Genomic DNA, 17,660 nt, shown 5'->3' with positions numbered 1-17,660 from the left:
GCCGCAGTTGAAAAGCACCTTTCAGATGTTTAGTACAGACCCAGTCAGGGATGGTGTGCTTTTAGGCATGGTATACGTAACAGACAGATTAGTCAAAGAGGTGTCTGGCACTGATTCAGAGGAGTTTTGTGGAAGATATTCCTCCCAACATAGGTTAAGGACATCCACTAAAGTGCTGTTGATAAGGTATAATGTTACCAATGAGATGTTTGAGGGAAGAGCACAAAAGGTGACGACTGATAAACAAGTGCTATTGTCATGTTCAGTTTATTGAGAATTAGGTGCTGACAAATCATGCAGTTCAGGGCATCATTGTGACGACCCTGTCATTATCCTAGTTATTCTGAGGTGCTAACGTTTTGGGGTGTGTTATATTTGTCAGGATCGATCATGTAAGAGGCAGGCACAAAGTAACAAATAATACACGACGAAAGGGTCCAGGAAAGGTGCTGCTTCAGCATTTCTTGGGGTATGTACTGCTGGTGTAAGCTCTTGTCATCTCCCCGGGATTGAAAAGCCAGAGTATTCCTGTATACAGCCACATTCCTGCAACTGGTTCCACAAGTCACTTGTCTGTATTTTTTAGGAATAAAGTCTGTAACTGATAACACCAACCATGTTCATTTGTAATGTTCACTGTTTTTGTTCTGACATTGTACCTGCTGATCTGTGCTGTTTTAGCCAAGCACCTCTTTTTGCTCCATTTAATGACATCAATTGTCGTACAGTGGCCCTTTTATGAAACATCTCATGAAAAGACAGTCAATTAACATAGTAAATTGCAAAGATGCTGACCTGTTTTTTCTGCAGTGCATCTCTTTTACACATGCTTTAACTTTTCTTTCCAGAGATTTCCTGCCTCGAGGATCAGGCATAGTAACGAGACGGCCCCTGGTTCTTCAGCTTATCACTTCCACATCAGGTAAGTCTCATTTTATTTAAATATTATAGGTACTATATGATTAGTTTTAGTGTGGCACAGACACATTTTCTGTGTGAGATAATTGCTTTGGATGTATGTGGTTTTGAAATGCCTCTGTAAATAAGAGTCTCTGTAAATAAGAGCCTTACATCATGATAGAGCCATGTGTCCACTATGACAAGTTCCTGACAGTCTACGACATGAGAGAAAAAGTGGGATTATATTATTATTAATACAGCAATAAACCCACTTCAGTCCAAGGGTACTTTTGGATTTATTAAGAGTCACTGTACTCTTCCTTTGGTGGCTGATATCACTGGAGTTGGTAATTATAACACAACAGCAACAGTTACTAACACACAACTAATACGCAGATTCACTTAAGCAGCTGTGATGTTAACTGCACCTCTTTAAATGGCTCCTCATATTCTCCTTATGCCCAAGGCAGACACCAGCTCTATGTTTGTGGGTGACCCATGGTGGCTCTGCACCTTCATTATCCTTTACAAAACTTCTCTCATCCTTCCAGCCTGAAATTCATGCTGGACAAACTGACAGTCTTGCCTCCCCCTCCTCCTGCTGGTTCTGCAGTTTTGAATTTTATCTTTTGGAAGACACTTTTCTTAAACCTTGGAGTTTCTTGCTGGAAACCATATCTGGTCTTTGTATAAGGAATAGATGTGTCTTAGAGCCATTCCACGTTTCTTTCCAAAACAGAGTTCAGAAACTAGTCCATTCATCTTTTCCTGGGAGAAAACCAGAGAGGAAAGAGCCCTTCACATGCTAGATAAGCATTACCAGCTCAAGTTCTACCTGAACAAAATGCATAAGTTCCAAAAACCAGAACAGCTGCTTGTATCCTTTGCTCCAGGGAAAGAAGGGCTGGCAGTTGCAAGAAAGAGGTACTTGGGAACATATTTCCTGGGAGTCCAGTGGGTTGGCAGACTTTCAGGTTTCCCTGCGGGATGCACTGTTGGAGATTCTGGGTGGGCGGATTGGTGTGACGAGGGAAATTATTTTTCTGAGCTATGATACAGAATTAGAATTGCCTAGACATGATACGGCCTTGTTGTCTCTAATTATGGTGGCTGCCAAAAAAGCCATTACTAGAAAATGGAAATCAAAATCTAAACAAACTGTACTCGAGTAATAACAGAGATAAAATAACTGCAATTAAGATCTTTAGAAAAGGACAGATGCAAACTACATAGGAAAAAATGGGAATTGAGTGAAAAATACATACAGGAGAAGAATGAGGTTTAAAAAACGCATGAATTAAATGAGCTATGAAATGTTTGACTGAAAATGACTGGCTAGATTATAAGTGATGTATAATGTTTGCAACTGGGAGTGTGTCAGTATGGTTTGTGAAGTAAAATGCTTGTGACTAGGATTGTGTCGTTGTGGTTCATTTTCATTTATATAAATGTATGATTGCTTATGTCATAAGTGATGGTTTAATAAAGATGTTTCTTGTTTGAAAAAAGGGCAGGAATTGAATAATTTATATAATGTTGCTGAAGTTATATGATAAATAGCAATATATGTGAAGTATGTTTGTTAATGTTTATTTAATGCAATTTGATTACTTTTGTATAAATGTAAATTTGCTTCTGTCACAAGTGATAATTCAGAAAAGGTGTTAAAAAATATCTGTGACATTATTTTTTGCTATCATGCAAAGAACCACCCTTATGGAAATGCTACTTTCAGGGGCCACTTCTCCAGAGATATTAACTGCTTTTAGTCTGTCTCACTACTGCAGACATTTGTGCCGTGGCTACTTGATATTAACTGCTTTTAGTCTGTCTCACTACTGGAGACGTTTGTGCCATGGCTACTTGATATTAGCTGCCTTTAGTGTGTCTCTCTACTGCAGACATTTGTTCCATGGCTACTTGATATTAACTGCTTTTAGTCTGTCTCACTACTGCAGACTTTTGTGCCGTGGCTACTTGATATTAACTGCTTTTAGTCTGTCTCACTACTGGAGACATTTGTGCCATGGCTACTTGATATTAGCTGCCTTTAGTGTGTCTCTCTACTGCAGACATTTGTTCCATGGCTACTTGATATTAACTGCTTTTACTCTGCTTCACTACTGCACACGTTTGTGCCATGGCTACTTGATAGTAGCTGCCTTGAGCCTGTCTCACTACTGCAGACATTTGTGCCATGGCTACTTGATATTAACTGTTTTTAGTCTGTCTCACTATTGCAGACATTTGTGCCATGGCTACTTGATATTAACTGCCTTTAGTCTGTCTCACTACTGCAGACATTTGTGCCATGGATAATTGATAGTAACTACTTTTAGTCTGTCTCACTACTGCAGACATTTGTGCCATGGCTACTTGATATTAACTGCCTTTAGTCTGTCTCACTACTGCAGACATTTGTGCCATGGCTACTTGATATTAACTGCCTTTAGTTTGTCTCATTATTCCAGACATTTGTGCCATGGCTACTTGATATTAACTGCTTTTAGTCTGTCTCACTACTGCAGACTTTTGTGCCATGGCTACTTGATATTAACTGCTTTTAGTCTGTCTCACTACTGCAGACATTTGTACTATGGCTACTTGATATTAACTGCCTTTAGTCTGTCTCACAACTGCAGATGTTTCTGCCATGGTTACGTGATATGAACTGCTTTTAGTATGTCTTACTACTGCAGATGTTTGTGCCATGGCTACTTGATATTAACTGCTTTTAGTCTGTCTCATTACTGCAGACGTTTGTGCCATGGCGACTTGATATTAACCGCTTTTAGTCTGTCTCACTACAGCAGACATTTGTGCCATGGTGACTTGATATTAACTGCCTTTAGTGTGTCTCACTACTGCAAATGTTTGTGCCATGGCGACTTGATATTAACTGCCTTTAGTGTGTCTCACTACTGCAGACGTTTGTGCCATGGCGACTTGATATTAACTGTCTTTAATGTGTCTCACTACTGCAGATGTTTGTGCCATGGCTACTTGATATTAACTGCCTTTAGTGTGTCTCACTACTGCAGATGTTTGTGCCATGGCTACTTGACATTAACTGCCTTTAGTGTGTCTCACTACTGCATACGTTTGTGCCATGGCGACTTGATATTAACTGCTTTTAGTCTGTCTCATTACTGCAGATGTTTTTGCCATGGCAACTTGATATTAACTGCCTTTAGTGTGTCTCATTACTGCAGACGTTTGTGCCATGGCTACTTGACATTAACTGCCTTTAGTGTGTCTCACTACTGCATACGTTTGTGCCATGGCTACTTGACATTAACTGCCTTTAGTGTGTCTCACTACTGCATACGTTTGTGCCATGGCTACTTGATATTAACTGCCTTTCATCTGTCTCATTACTGCAAATGTTTGTGCCTTGGCTACTTGATATTAACTGCCTTTAGTCTGTCTCACTACTGCACACATTTGTGGCATGGCTACTTGATATTAACTGCTTTTAGTCTGTCTTACAACTGCAGACGTTTGTGCCATGGCTACTTGATATTAACTGCTTTTAGTCTGTCGTACAACTGCAGACGTTTGTGCCATGGCTACTTGATATTAACTACTTTTAGTCTGTCTCACTACTGCAGACTTTTGTGCCGTGGCTACTTGATATTAACTGCTTTTAGTCTGTCTCACTACTGGAGACATTTGTGCCATGGCTACTTGATATTACCTGCCTTTAGTGTGTCTCTCTACTGCAGACATTTGTTCCATGGCTACTTGATATTAACTGCCTTTAGTCTGTCTCATTACTGCAGATGTTTGTGCCATGGCTACTTGATATTAACTACTTTTAGTCTGTCTCACTACTGCTGATGTTTGTGCCATGGCTACTTGATATTAACTGCTTTTAGTCTGTCTCACTGCTGCAGACATTTGTGGCATGGCTACTTGATATTAACTGCCTTTCATCTGTCTCATTACTGCAAATGTTTGTGTCATGGCAACTTGATATTAACCGCTTTTAGTCTGTCTCACTATTGCAAACATTTCTGCCATTTCTACTTGATATTAACTGCTTTTAGTCTGCCTCACTACTGCAGATGGTTTTGCCATGGCTAATTGATATTAACTGCCTTTAGCCTGTCTTACTACTGCAGACGTTTGTGCCATGGCTACTTGATATTAACTACCTTTAGTCTGTCTCACTACTGCAGACGTTTGTGCCATGGCTACCTGATATTAACTACTTTTAGTCTGTCTCACTACTGCTGATGTTTGTGCCATGGCTACTTGATATTAACTGCTTTTAGTCTGTCTCATTACTGCAGACGTTTGTGCCATGGCTACTTGATATTAACTACTTTTAGTCTGTCTCACTACTGCACACATTTGTGCCATGGTTACTTGATATTAACTACTTTTAGTCTGTCTCACTACTGCTGATGTTTGTGCCATGGCTACCTGATATTAACTGCCTTTAGTCTGTCTCACTACTGCAGACAGTTGTGTCATGGCAACTTGATATTAACCGCTTTTAGTCTGTCTCACTATTGTAGACATTTGTGCCATTTCTACTTGATATTAACTGCTTTTAGTCTGCCTCACTACTGCAGACGTTTTTGCCATGGCTAATTGATATTAACTGCCTTTAGCCTGTCTTACTACTGCAGACGTTTGTGCCATGGCTACCTGATATTAACTACCTTTAGTCTGTCTCACTACTGCAGATGTTTGTGCCATGGCTACCTGATATTAACTACTTTTAGTCTGTCTCACTACTGCTGATGTTTGTGCCATGGCTACTTGATATTAACTGCCTTTAGTTTGTCTCACTGCTGCAGACATTTGTGCCATGGCTACTTGATATAAACTGCCTTTCGTCTGTCTCATTACTGCAAATGTTTGTGCCTTGACTACTTGATATTAACTGCTTTTAGTCTGTCTCACTACAGCAGACATTTGTGCCATGGCTACTTGATATTAACTGATTTTAGTCTGTCTCACTACAGCAGATGTCTATGCCATGGCTACTTGATATTAACTGCTTTTAGTCTGTCTCACTACTGCAGACGTTTGTACCATGGCTACTTGATATTAACTGCTTTTAGTCTGTCTTACTACTGCAGATGTTTGTGCCATGGCTACTTGATATTAACTGCTTTTAGTCTGTCTTACAACTGCAGATGTTTGTGCCATGGCTACTTGATATTAACTACTTTTAGTCTGTCTCACTACTGCAGACGTTTGTGCCATGGTTACTTGACATTAACTGCCTTTAGTGTGTCTCACTACTGCAGATGTTTGTGCCATGGCTACTTGATATTAACTGCTTTTAGTCTGCCTCACTACTATAGACATTTGTGCCATGGCTACTTGATATTAACTGCCTTTAGTTTGTCTCATTATGCCAGACATTTGTGCCATGGCTACTTCATATTAACTGCTTTTAGTCTGTCAGACTACTGCAGACTTTCGTGCCATGGCTAATTGATATTAACTGCTTTTAGTCTGTCTCACTACTGCAGACATTTGTACTATGGCTACTTGATATTAACTGCCTTTAGTCTGTCTCACAACTACAGATGTTTCTGCCATGGTTACGTGATATGAACTGCTTTTAGTTTGTCTCACTACTGCAGATGTTTGTGCCATGGCTACTTGATATTAACTGCCTTTAGTGTGTCTCACTACTGCAGACGTTTGTGCCATGGCTACTTGATATTAACTGCCTTTAGTGTGTCTCACTACTGCATACGTTTGTGCTATAGCTACTTGATATTAACTGCTTTTAGTCTGTCTCATTACTGCAGACATTTGTGCCATGGCTACTTGATATTAACTGCCTTTAGTCTGTCTCACTACTGCAGACAGTTGTGTCATGGCAACTTGATATTAACCGCTTTTAGTCTGTCTCACTACTGCAGACATTTGTGCCATTTCTACTTGATATTAACTGCTTTTAGTCTGTCTCACTACTGCAGACATTTGTGCCATGGCTACTTGATATTAACTGGTTTTAGTCTGTCTCACTACTGCAGACATTTGTGCCATGGCTACTTGATATTAACCACTTTTAGTCTGTCTCAATACTGCAGACATTTGTGCCATAGCTACTTGATATTAACTGCCTTTAGTCTTACTCGCAACTGCACACATTTGTGCCATGGCTACTTGATATTAACTACTTTTAGTCTGTTTCACTACTGCTGATGTTTGTGCCATGGCTACTTGATATTAACTGCCTTTAGTGTGTCTCTCTACTGCAGACATTTGTGCCATGTCTACTTGATATTAACTGCCTTTAGCCTGTCTTACTACTGCAGACGTTTTTGCCATGGCTAATTGATATTAACTGCCTTTAGCCTGTCTTACTACTGCAGACGTTTGTGCCATGGCTAGTTGATATTAACTACCTTTAGTCTGTCTCACTGCTGCAGACATTTGTGCCATGGCTACTTGATATTAACTGCTTTTAGTCTGTCTCACTACTGCAGACATTTGTGCCATGGCTACTTGATATTAACCACTTTTAGTCTGCCTCAATACTGCAGACATTTGTGCCATAGCTACTTGATATTAACTGCCTTTAGTCTTACTCGTAACTGCAAACATTTGTGCCATGGCTACTTGATATTAACTATTTTAGTCTGTTTCACTACTGCTGATGTTTGTGCCATGGCCACTTGATATTAACTGCCTTTAGTGTGTCTCTCTACTGCAGACATTTGTGCCATGGCTACTTGATATTAACTGCCTTTCGTCTGTCTCATTACTGCAGATGTTTGTGCCTTGGCTACTTGATATTAACTGCTTTTAGTCTGTCTCACTACTGCAGACGTTTGTGCCATGGCTACTTGATATTAACTGCTTTTAGTCTGTCTCACTACAGCAGATGTTTATGCCATGGCTACTTGATATTAACTGCTTTTAGTCTGTCTCACTACTGCAGATGTTTGTACCATGGCTACTTGATATTAACTGCTTTTAGTCTGTCTCACTACTGCAGATGTTTGTGCCATGGCTACTTGATATTAACTGCTTTTAGTCTGTCTTACAACTGCAGACGTTTGTGCCATGGCTACTTGATATTAACTACTTTTAGTCTGTCTTACTACTGCAGACATTTGTGCCGTGGCTACTTGATATTAACTGCTTTTAGTCTGACTCACTACTGCAGACATTTGTGCCATAGCTACTTGATATTAACTGCCTTTAGTCATACTTGCAACTGCAGACATTTGTGCCATGGCTACTTGATATTAACTACTTTTAGTCTGTGGCTACTTGATATTAACTGCCTTTAGTCTGTCTCACTACTGCAGACATTTGTGCCATGGCTACTTGATATTAACTGCTTTTAGTCTGACTCACTACTGCAGACATTTGTGCCATGGCTACTTGATATTAACTGCCTTTCGTCTGTCTCATTACTGCAGACATTTGTGCCATGGCTACTTGATATTAACTGCTTTTAGTCTGTCTCACTACAGCATACCTTTGTACCATGGCTACTTGATATTAACTGCTTTTAGTCTGTCTCACTACAGCAGAAGTTTATGCCATGGCTACTTGATATTAACTGCTTTTAGTCTGTCTCACTACTGCAGATGTTTATACCATGGCTACCTGATATTAACTACTTTTATTCTGTCTCACTACTGCAGATGTTTGTCCCATGGCTACTTGATATTAACTGCTTTTAGTCTGTCTTACAACTGCAGACGTTTGTGCCATGGCTACTTGATATTAACTACTTTTAGTCTGTCTCACTACTGCAGACTTTTGTGCCCTGGCTACTTGATATTAACTGCTTTTAGTCTGTCTCACTACTGGAGACATTTGTGCCATGGCTACTTGATATTAACTGCCTTTAGTGTGTCTCTCTACTGCAGACATTTGTTCCATGGATACTTGATATTAACTGCCTTTAGTCTGTCTCATTACTACAGATGTTTGTGCCATGGCTACTTGATATTAACTGCTTTTAGTCTGTCTCACTACTGCAGACGTTTGGCCATGGCTACTTGATATTTACTGCCTTTAGTCTGTCTCAGTACTGCAGACGTTTGTGCCCTGGCTACTTGATATTAGCTGCCTTTAGCCTGTCTCACTACTGCAGACGTTTGTGCCATGGCTACTTGATATTAACTGCTTTTAGTCTGTCTCACTACGGCAGACATTTGTGCCATTGCTACTTGATATTAACTGCCTTTAATCTGTCTCACTACTGCAGACATTTTTGCCATGGCTACTTGATATTAACTGCCTTTAGTCTGTCTCACTACTGCAGACGTTTGTACTATAGCTACTTGATATTAACTGCCTTTAGCCTGTCTCACTACTGCAGACGTTTGTACCATGGCTACTTGACATTAACTGCCTTTAGTGTGTCTCACTACTGCAGACGTTTGTGCCATGGCTACTTGATATTAACTGCTTTTAGTCTGCCTCACTACTGTAGACATTTGTGCCATGGATACTTGATATTAACCGCTTTTAGTCTGTCTCACTACTGCAGACATTTGTGCCATGGCTACTTGATATTAACTGCCTTTAATCTGTCTCACTATTGCAGTCGTTGGTGCCATGGCTACTTTATATTAACTGCCTTTAGTCTGTCTCACTATTGCAAATGTTTGTGCCATGGCTACTTGATATTAACTGCCTTTAGTCTGTCTCACTACTGCAGACATTTGTGCCATAGCTATTTGATATTAACTGCTTTTAGTCTTACTCGCAACTGCAGACATTTGTGCCATGGCTACTTGATATTAACTACTTTTAGTCTGTCTCACTACTGCTGATGTTTGTGCCATGGCTACTTGATATTAACTGCCTTTAGTCTGTCTCACTACTGCAGACATTTGTGCCATGGCTACTTGATATTAACTGCCTTTCGTCTGTCTCATTACTGCAGATGTTTGTTCCTTGGCTACTTGATATTAACTGCTTTTAGTCTGTCTCACTACAGCAGACGTTTGTGCCATGGCTACTTGATATTAACTGCTTTTAGTCTGTCTCACTACAGCAGACGTTTGTGCCATGGCTACTTGATATAAACTGCTTTTAGTCTGTCTCACTACAGCAGACGTTTATGCCATGGCTACTTGATATTAACTGCTTTTAGTCTGTCTCACTACTGCAGACGTTTGTACCATGGCTACTTGATATTAACTGCTTTTAGTCTGTCTCACTACTGCAGATGTTTGTGCCATGGCTACTTGATATTAACTGCTTTTAGTCTGTCTTACAACTGCAGACGTTTGTGCCATGGCTACTTGATATTAACTGCTTTTAGTCTGTCTCACTACTGCAGACTTTTGTGCCATGGCTACTTGATATTAACTGCTTTTAGTCTGTCTCACTACTGGAGACATTTGTGCCATGGCTACTTGATATTAACTGCCTTTAGTGTGTCTCTACTGCAGACATTTGTTCCATGGCTACTTGATATTAACTGCCTTTAGTCTGTCTCATTACTGCAAATGTTTGTGCCATGGCAACTTGATATTAACTGCTTTTAGTCTGTCTCACTACTGCAGACGTTTGGCCATGGCTACTTGATATTTACTGCCTTTAGTCTGTCTCAGTACTGCAGACGTTTGTGCCATGGCTACTTGATATTAGCTGCCTTTAGCCTGTCTCACTACTGCAGACGTTTGTGCCATGGCTACTTGATATTAACTGCTTTTAGTCTGTCTCACTACTGCAGACATTTGTGTCATTGCTACTTGATATTAACTGCCTTTAATCTGTCTCACTACTGCAGACATTTTTGCCATGGCTACTTGATATTAACTGCCTTTAGTCTGTCTCACTACTGCAGAAGTTTGTACTATAGCTACTTGATATTAACTGCTTTTAGTCTGTCTCACTACTGCAGATGTTTGTGCCATGGCTACTTGATATTAACTGCTTTTAGTCTGTCTTACAACTGCAGACGTTTGTGCCATGGCTACTTGATATTAACTGCTTTTAGTCTGTCTCACTACTGCAGACTTTTGTGCCATGGCTACTTGATATTAACTGCTTTTAGTCTGTCTCACTACTGGAGACATTTGTGCCATGGCTACTTGATATTAACTGCCTTTAGTGTGTCTCTCTACTGCAGACATTTGTTCCATGGCTACTTGATATTAACTGCCTTTAGTCTGTCTCATTACTGCAAATGTTTGTGCCATGGCAACTTGATATTAACTGCTTTTAGTCTGTCTCACTACTGCAGACGTTTGGCCATGGCTACTTGATATTTGCTGCCTTTAGTCTGTCTCAGTACTGCAGACGTTTGTGCCATGGCTACTTGATATTAGCTGCCTTTAGCCTGTCTCACTACTGCAGACGTTTGTGCCATGGCTACTTGATATTAACTGCTTTTAGTCTGTCTCACTACTGCAGACATTTGTGTCATTGCTACTTGATATTAACTGCCTTTAATCTGTCTCACTACTGCAGACATTTTTGCCATGGCTACTTGATATTAACTGCCTTTAGTCTGTCTCACTACTGCAGAAGTTTGTACTATAGCTACTTGATATTAACTGCCTTTAGTCTGTCTCACTACTGCAGATGTTTGTGCCATGGTTACGTGATATGAACTGCTTTTAGCATGTCTCACTACTGCAGATGTTTGTGCCATGGCTACTTGACATTAACTGCCTTTAGTGTGTCTCACTACTGCAGACATTTGTGCCATGGCTACTTGATATTAACTGCTTTTAGTCTGCCTCACTACTGTAGACATTTGTGCCATGGATTCTTGATATTAACCGCTTTTAGTCTGTCTCACTACTGCAGACATTTGCGCCACGGCTACTTGATATTAACTGACTTTAATCTGTCTCACTATTGCAGTTGTTTGTGCCATTGCTGCTTGATATTAACTGCCTTTAGTCTGTCTCACTACTGCAGACATTTGTGCCATAGCTGTTTGATATTAACTGCCTTTAGTCTTACTCGCAACTGCAGACATTTGTGCCATGGCTACTTGATATTAACTGCCTTTAGTCTGTCTCACTACTGCAGACGTTTGTACTACAGCTACTTGATATTAACTGCTTTTAGTCTGTCTCACTATTGCAGACATTTGTGCCATGGCTACTTGATATTAACTGCCTTTAGTCTGTCTCACTACTGCAGATGTTTGTCCCATGGTTACTTGATATTAACTGCCTTTAGTCTGTCTCACCACTGCAGACATTTGTGTCATGGCTAATTGATAGTAACTACCTTTAGTCTGTCTCACTACTGCAGACATTTGTGCCATGACTACTTGATATTAACTGCCTTTAGTCTGTCTCACTACTGCAGACATTTGTGCCATGGCTACTTGATATTAACTGCTTTTAGTCTGTCTCACTACTGCAGACGTTTGTACTATGGCTACTTGATATTAACTGCCTTTAGTCTGTCTCACTACTGCAGATGTTTGTCCCATGGTTACTTGATATTAACTGCCTTTAGTCTGTCTCACCACTGCAGACATTTGTGTCATGGCTAATTGATAGTAACTACTTTTAGTCTGTCTCACTACTGCAGACATTTGTGCCGTGGCTACTTCATATTAACTGCTTTTAATCTGTCAGACTACTGCAGACTTTTGTGCCATGGCTTCTTGATATTAACTACTTTTAATCTGTCTCACTGTTGCAGTCGTTTATGCCATGGCTACTTGATATTAACTGCCTTTAGTCTGTCTCACTATTGCAAATGTTTGTGCCATGACTACTTCCCTCCCGGGTATAATATCTTCAGGGCTGACCGTGTAAAGAAACGGGGTGGAGGTATAGCTGTTATGTTCAGGAATACTCTGAATATCATTAAGAACCCAACACAACCTCCTATAATCTCTAACTTAGAACTTATTGCCCTAAAGCTATGCTTAAACACTCAAAAATGCATCAACCTCATTGTTATTTATATCCCACCAGGGAATAACATAGAAAATCTTGAGCAAACACTGTCCTGGCTAGCCACTAGTTACCCACAAGAAACCATAGTACTTGGGGATGTCAATATAGACTGGTCCTCTGTTCTTCCCATACAACCCCACAACCTATTAACGTACATGGCTTTTCCCAAAATATACCTTGTCCAACCAGACTGGGCAATACCACCATCGATTGGATCCTTACCAATAAAGATTCAATTAACTATACCACTGGGACCCTTCCCAATGACCTCAGCGACCACCTAATTACCTATATTATTAAACATAAATGCCCAACTTCCAACCCCTTATATAGATTAATTAGAAACAAAAAGAACTTTGTCCCACAATTATTCCTTGCAGACCTAAAATCCTGCAACTGGTCTATTTTAAAATCTCTACCCTAGAAGAGAGTGTTTCCCACTTCAACGATACATTCCTTAGGATACTAGAAACACATGCCCCAAACAGACTAATCAGAACCAAAATGCGATAGCACCCTGGTTAACTAGAGAAACCAAAACAAAATGAAACTCAGAGACCAGGCCTGGGACAAATGGAGAGCCACGAAAACCCCAAGACCGCATAAAATTTCAACAGCTAAGAAACACCACCAAATCAGCCACTACCCAGGACAAAAAACAATACTTCTGCCACCTCCAGAATAAACACCAGAACAATCCAAAGAAGTTCTGGGCAGGATTTAACAATCTCCTTCGCCCAGGTAAAACTACCACTCCAATCCCTGAGAAGCACATCGGGAAAGATGCAGAGGTAGTAGCCAACACCTTTAACTCCTTCTTCACCGATACTATCCAATCCCTTGCTAGCCAACTAACCTCCACTGCTCCACCTTCCTCTCAATCTCATGAAGCGGCCCTCATCTCCTTTAACCTAAACCCTGTCTCTTCCTCCTATATTTGTTCCCTCTTAAAAAAACTTAAACCAACCACCCTGGCTGATCACCTCCCAGCGGAATATCTACAAATAGCATCTGAAGTCATCGCCTACCCTATATCCATCCTGATCAACCGAACTATTACTGAAGCCACTATTCCCTCTTCCTGGAAGATTTCTTATATCATTCCTCTTCATAAAGGAGGTACCTCCACTGAAATATCTAACTACAGACCAATAGCAATCCTGTCTCCAATAGCGAAAATCATGGAAAGATGTGTTCACAAACAACTCCTTCACTACTTAACCCTTAATCGACTCTTATCTAACTCCCAACATGGTTTCCGCCCTACCATAGTACTACCACTGCCCTCCTTTCCTTTATTGACTCCATTAATAACAATCGTAACAACAAACTAATATCCTCCGCCCTCTTTCTTGACCTATCAAAGCGTTCGACATGGTCAATCACCAACTCCTACTTAATACCTAGAAAGTCTATATCTTAGCACCCCTGCACTAAGCTGGTTTAAGGCATACCTCACTGGTAGGCAACAAGCTGTCCTATGGCAAGATAAACTATCAGGCCTGCTCTCAAACACCATTGGTGTTCCTCAGGGTTCCATTCTTGGTCCTCTTCTCTTTTCCATCTTCATAAATAACCTGCACTCAGTCATCCCGAAATCCACCTGCATACAATATGCTGATGACTCCACCCTGATCTGCTCCGCTGTCTCCTGTTCAGAACTCCAAACTACTACTCAACTCTGTTTTACTTTAGTTGAGAAATGGTTCACTGACTTGAAACTCCTACTTAACCCAACAAAAACTAAATTACTCCTATTCTTCCCCAATGCCAATACACCCCTTGGCAATGAACTCCCAAATACTAACATTACACCTTTTCACATTAAATCCATAAACGGAACCATCATAGCCCCTGTTGCCAGTACCAAATTACTAGGTGTTACCATTGACTACAAGCTAAAATTTGACATCCACATTACCCAAACCATAAAATCGGTTAACAAAAAACTTGGATCCATGTACAGAATAAAACACTTTTTAACCCCCTTGACCAAACTAACTATTGCCCTTGCATCTCCTCTCCACCTTACTATATGCTTCCCCAGTCTTTTCCTTCCTCAATAAACGTGAACTTAACATGCTCTCTCTTGCTTATAACCATATTGCTAGATTTATAACAGGTTCCACATATCGCACCCACCACTGCCTTAACCTCAGGAAACTCGGTTGGTTGGAACTACCCAATCTTCTCATACTTAATCAACTCACTGAAGCCTTTAAAATAATCCACTATCCGACAGAACTCCCTCATTGTGTAGTATTTTAACCCCTACTCCAACCTTAACTCCCTTAGATCAGCCAATCACGTCCAGATCTTAACTACTAAAGCTAAGAACTGGTGGTGATGCCCTGTATGCCAACTCCATTGGAAAGCCCTGGAACTCCCTGCCTAACACCCTTAGACTCATGACCTCACATCAACAGTTCAAAACAACCTCAAAAGCCATCTTAAGCTACAATGGTTATGCCCATGCACAGAACCCGACTAACTTATCAAATCTCCTGTACCCATAATTTGCCCTGATAAGTTAGTTCCTAGACCATTATTCTCATTGTGTTTATCCTACAACACTAGTTTGTTTAACCTGTAGCTTTGCTACTTGTGCTTATATTAAGTCAATGTTATTTTCTATTCTTATATTGTAAATGTAACTTGCTCTCCTTATGTATTGCTTTTATGTTGGAGCTTTTCTCCCCGGGCCTCTACTGAAAAGGGATATGTATCCAGCTGGACTAGCCCGGTCAACAAATGTAAAATAAAATAAAATAAAATAAAATAAATAATAAAATAAATAAATATTAACTGCCTTTAGTCTGTCTCACTACTGCAGACATTTGTGCCATAGCTATTTGATATTAACTGCCTTTAGTCTTACTCGCAACTGCAGACATTTGTGCCATGGCTACTTGATATTAACTACTTTTAGTCTGTCTCACTACTGCTGATGTTTGTGGCATGGCTACTTGATATTAACTGCCTTTAGTCTGTCTCACTACTGCAGACATTTTTGTCATGGCTACTTGATATTAACTGCCTTTAGTCTGTCTCACAACTGCAGATGTTTCTGCCATGGTTACGTGATATGAACTGCTTTTAGTATGTCTTACTACTGCAGATGTTTGTGCCATGGCTACTTGATATTAACTGCTTTTAGTCTGTCTCACTACTGCAGATGTTTGTGCCATGGCTACTTGATATTAACTGCCTTTAGTGTGTCTCACTACTGCAGACGTTTGTGCCATGGCTACTTGATATTAACTGCCTTTAGTGTATCTCACTACTGCATACGTTTGTGCCATGGCTACTTGATATTAACTGCTTTTAGTCTGTCTCATTACTGCAGACGTTTGTGCCATGGCTACTTGATATTAACTGCCTTTAGTCTGTCTCACTACTGCAGACAGTTGTGTCATGGCAACTTGATATTAACTGCTTTTAGTCTGTCTCACTACTGCAGACGTTTGTACCATGGCTACTTGATATTAACTGCTTTTAGTCTGTCTCACTACTGCAGATGTTTGTGCCATGGCTACTTGATATTAACTGATTTTAGTCTGTCTTACAACTGCAGACGTTTGTGCCATGGCTACTTGATATTAACTACTTTTAGTCTGTCTCACTACTGCTGATGTTTGTGCCATGGCTACTTGACATTAACTGCCTTTAGTCTGTCTCACTACTGCAGACATTTGTGCCATGGCTACTTGATATTAACTGCCTTTCGTCTGTCTCATTACTGCAAATGTTTGTGCCTTGGCTACTTGATATTAACTGCTTTTAGTCTGTCTCACTACAGCAGACGTTTTTGCCATGGCTACTTGATATTAACTGCTTTTAGTCTGTCTCACTACAGCAGACGTTTATGCCATGGCTACTTGATATTAACTGCTTTTAGTCTGTCTCACTACTGCAGACGTTTGTACCATGGCTACTTGATATTAACTGCTTTTAGTCTGTCTCACTACTGCAGATGTTTGTGCCATGGCTACTTGATATTAACTGCTTTTAGTCTGTCTCACTACTGCAGACTTTTGTGCCATGGCTACTTGATATTAACTGCTTTTAGTCTGTCTCACTACTGGAGACATTTGTGCCATGGCTACTTGATATTAACTGCCTTTAGTGTGTCTCTCCACTGCAGACATTTGTTCCATGGCTACTTGATATTAACTGCCTTTAGTCTGTCTCATTACTGCAAATGTTTGTGCCATGGCAACTTGATATTAACTGCTTTTAGTCTGTCTCACTACTGCAGACGTTTGGCCATGGCTACTTGATATTTATTGCCTTTAGTCTGTCTCAGTACTGCAGACGTTTGTGCCATGGCTACTTGATATTAGCTGCCTTTAGCCTGTCTCACTACTGCAGACGTTTGTGCCATGGCTACTTGATATTAACTGCTTTTAGTCTGTCTCACTACTGCAGACATTTGTGTCATTGCTACTTGATATTAACTGCCTTTAATCTGTCTCACTACTGCAGACATTTTTGCCATGGCTACTTGATATTAACTGCCTTTAGTCTGTCTCACTACTGCAGAAGTTTGTACTATAGCTACTTGATATTAACTGCCTTTAGTCTGTCTCACTACTGCAGATGTTTGTGCCATGGTTACGTGATATGAACTGCTTTTAGCATGTCTCACTACTGCAGATATTTGTGCCATGGCTACTTGACATTAACTGCCTTTACTGTGTCTCACTACTGCAGACATTTGTGCCATGGCTACTTGATATTAACTGCTTTTAGTCTGCCTCACTACTGTAGACATTTGTGCCATGGATTCTTGATATTAACCGCTTTTAGTCTGTCTCACTACTGCAGACATTTGCGCCACGGCTACTTGATATTAACTGACTTTAATCTGTCTCACTATTGCAG

General features: G+C 40.3%; 1 protein-coding gene across 3 annotated transcripts in view; it reads left to right on the top strand.

The window, feature by feature from the left end:
• DNM3 (dynamin 3) overlaps positions 1–17,660 on the top strand; it is a 2,680,418-nt gene that overhangs the window by 276,130 nt on the left and 2,386,628 nt on the right. For all 3 annotated transcript variants that reach the window (XM_044085220.1, XM_044085219.1, XM_044085218.1), the window contains exon 2: positions 849–922. In XM_044085220.1, coding sequence (XP_043941155.1) covers positions 849–922 — 74 coding nt within the window. The remainder of the gene's footprint in view (positions 1–848; positions 923–17,660) is intronic.

The sequence above is a fragment of the Protopterus annectens genome, chromosome 10.part0 (assembly GCF_019279795.1).
Source record: "Protopterus annectens isolate FY-2018-M chromosome 10.part0, PAN1.0, whole genome shotgun sequence".
Taxonomy (NCBI): domain Eukaryota; kingdom Metazoa; phylum Chordata; order Ceratodontiformes; family Protopteridae; genus Protopterus; species Protopterus annectens.
This window is presented reverse-complemented; position numbering and strand designations above follow the sequence as displayed.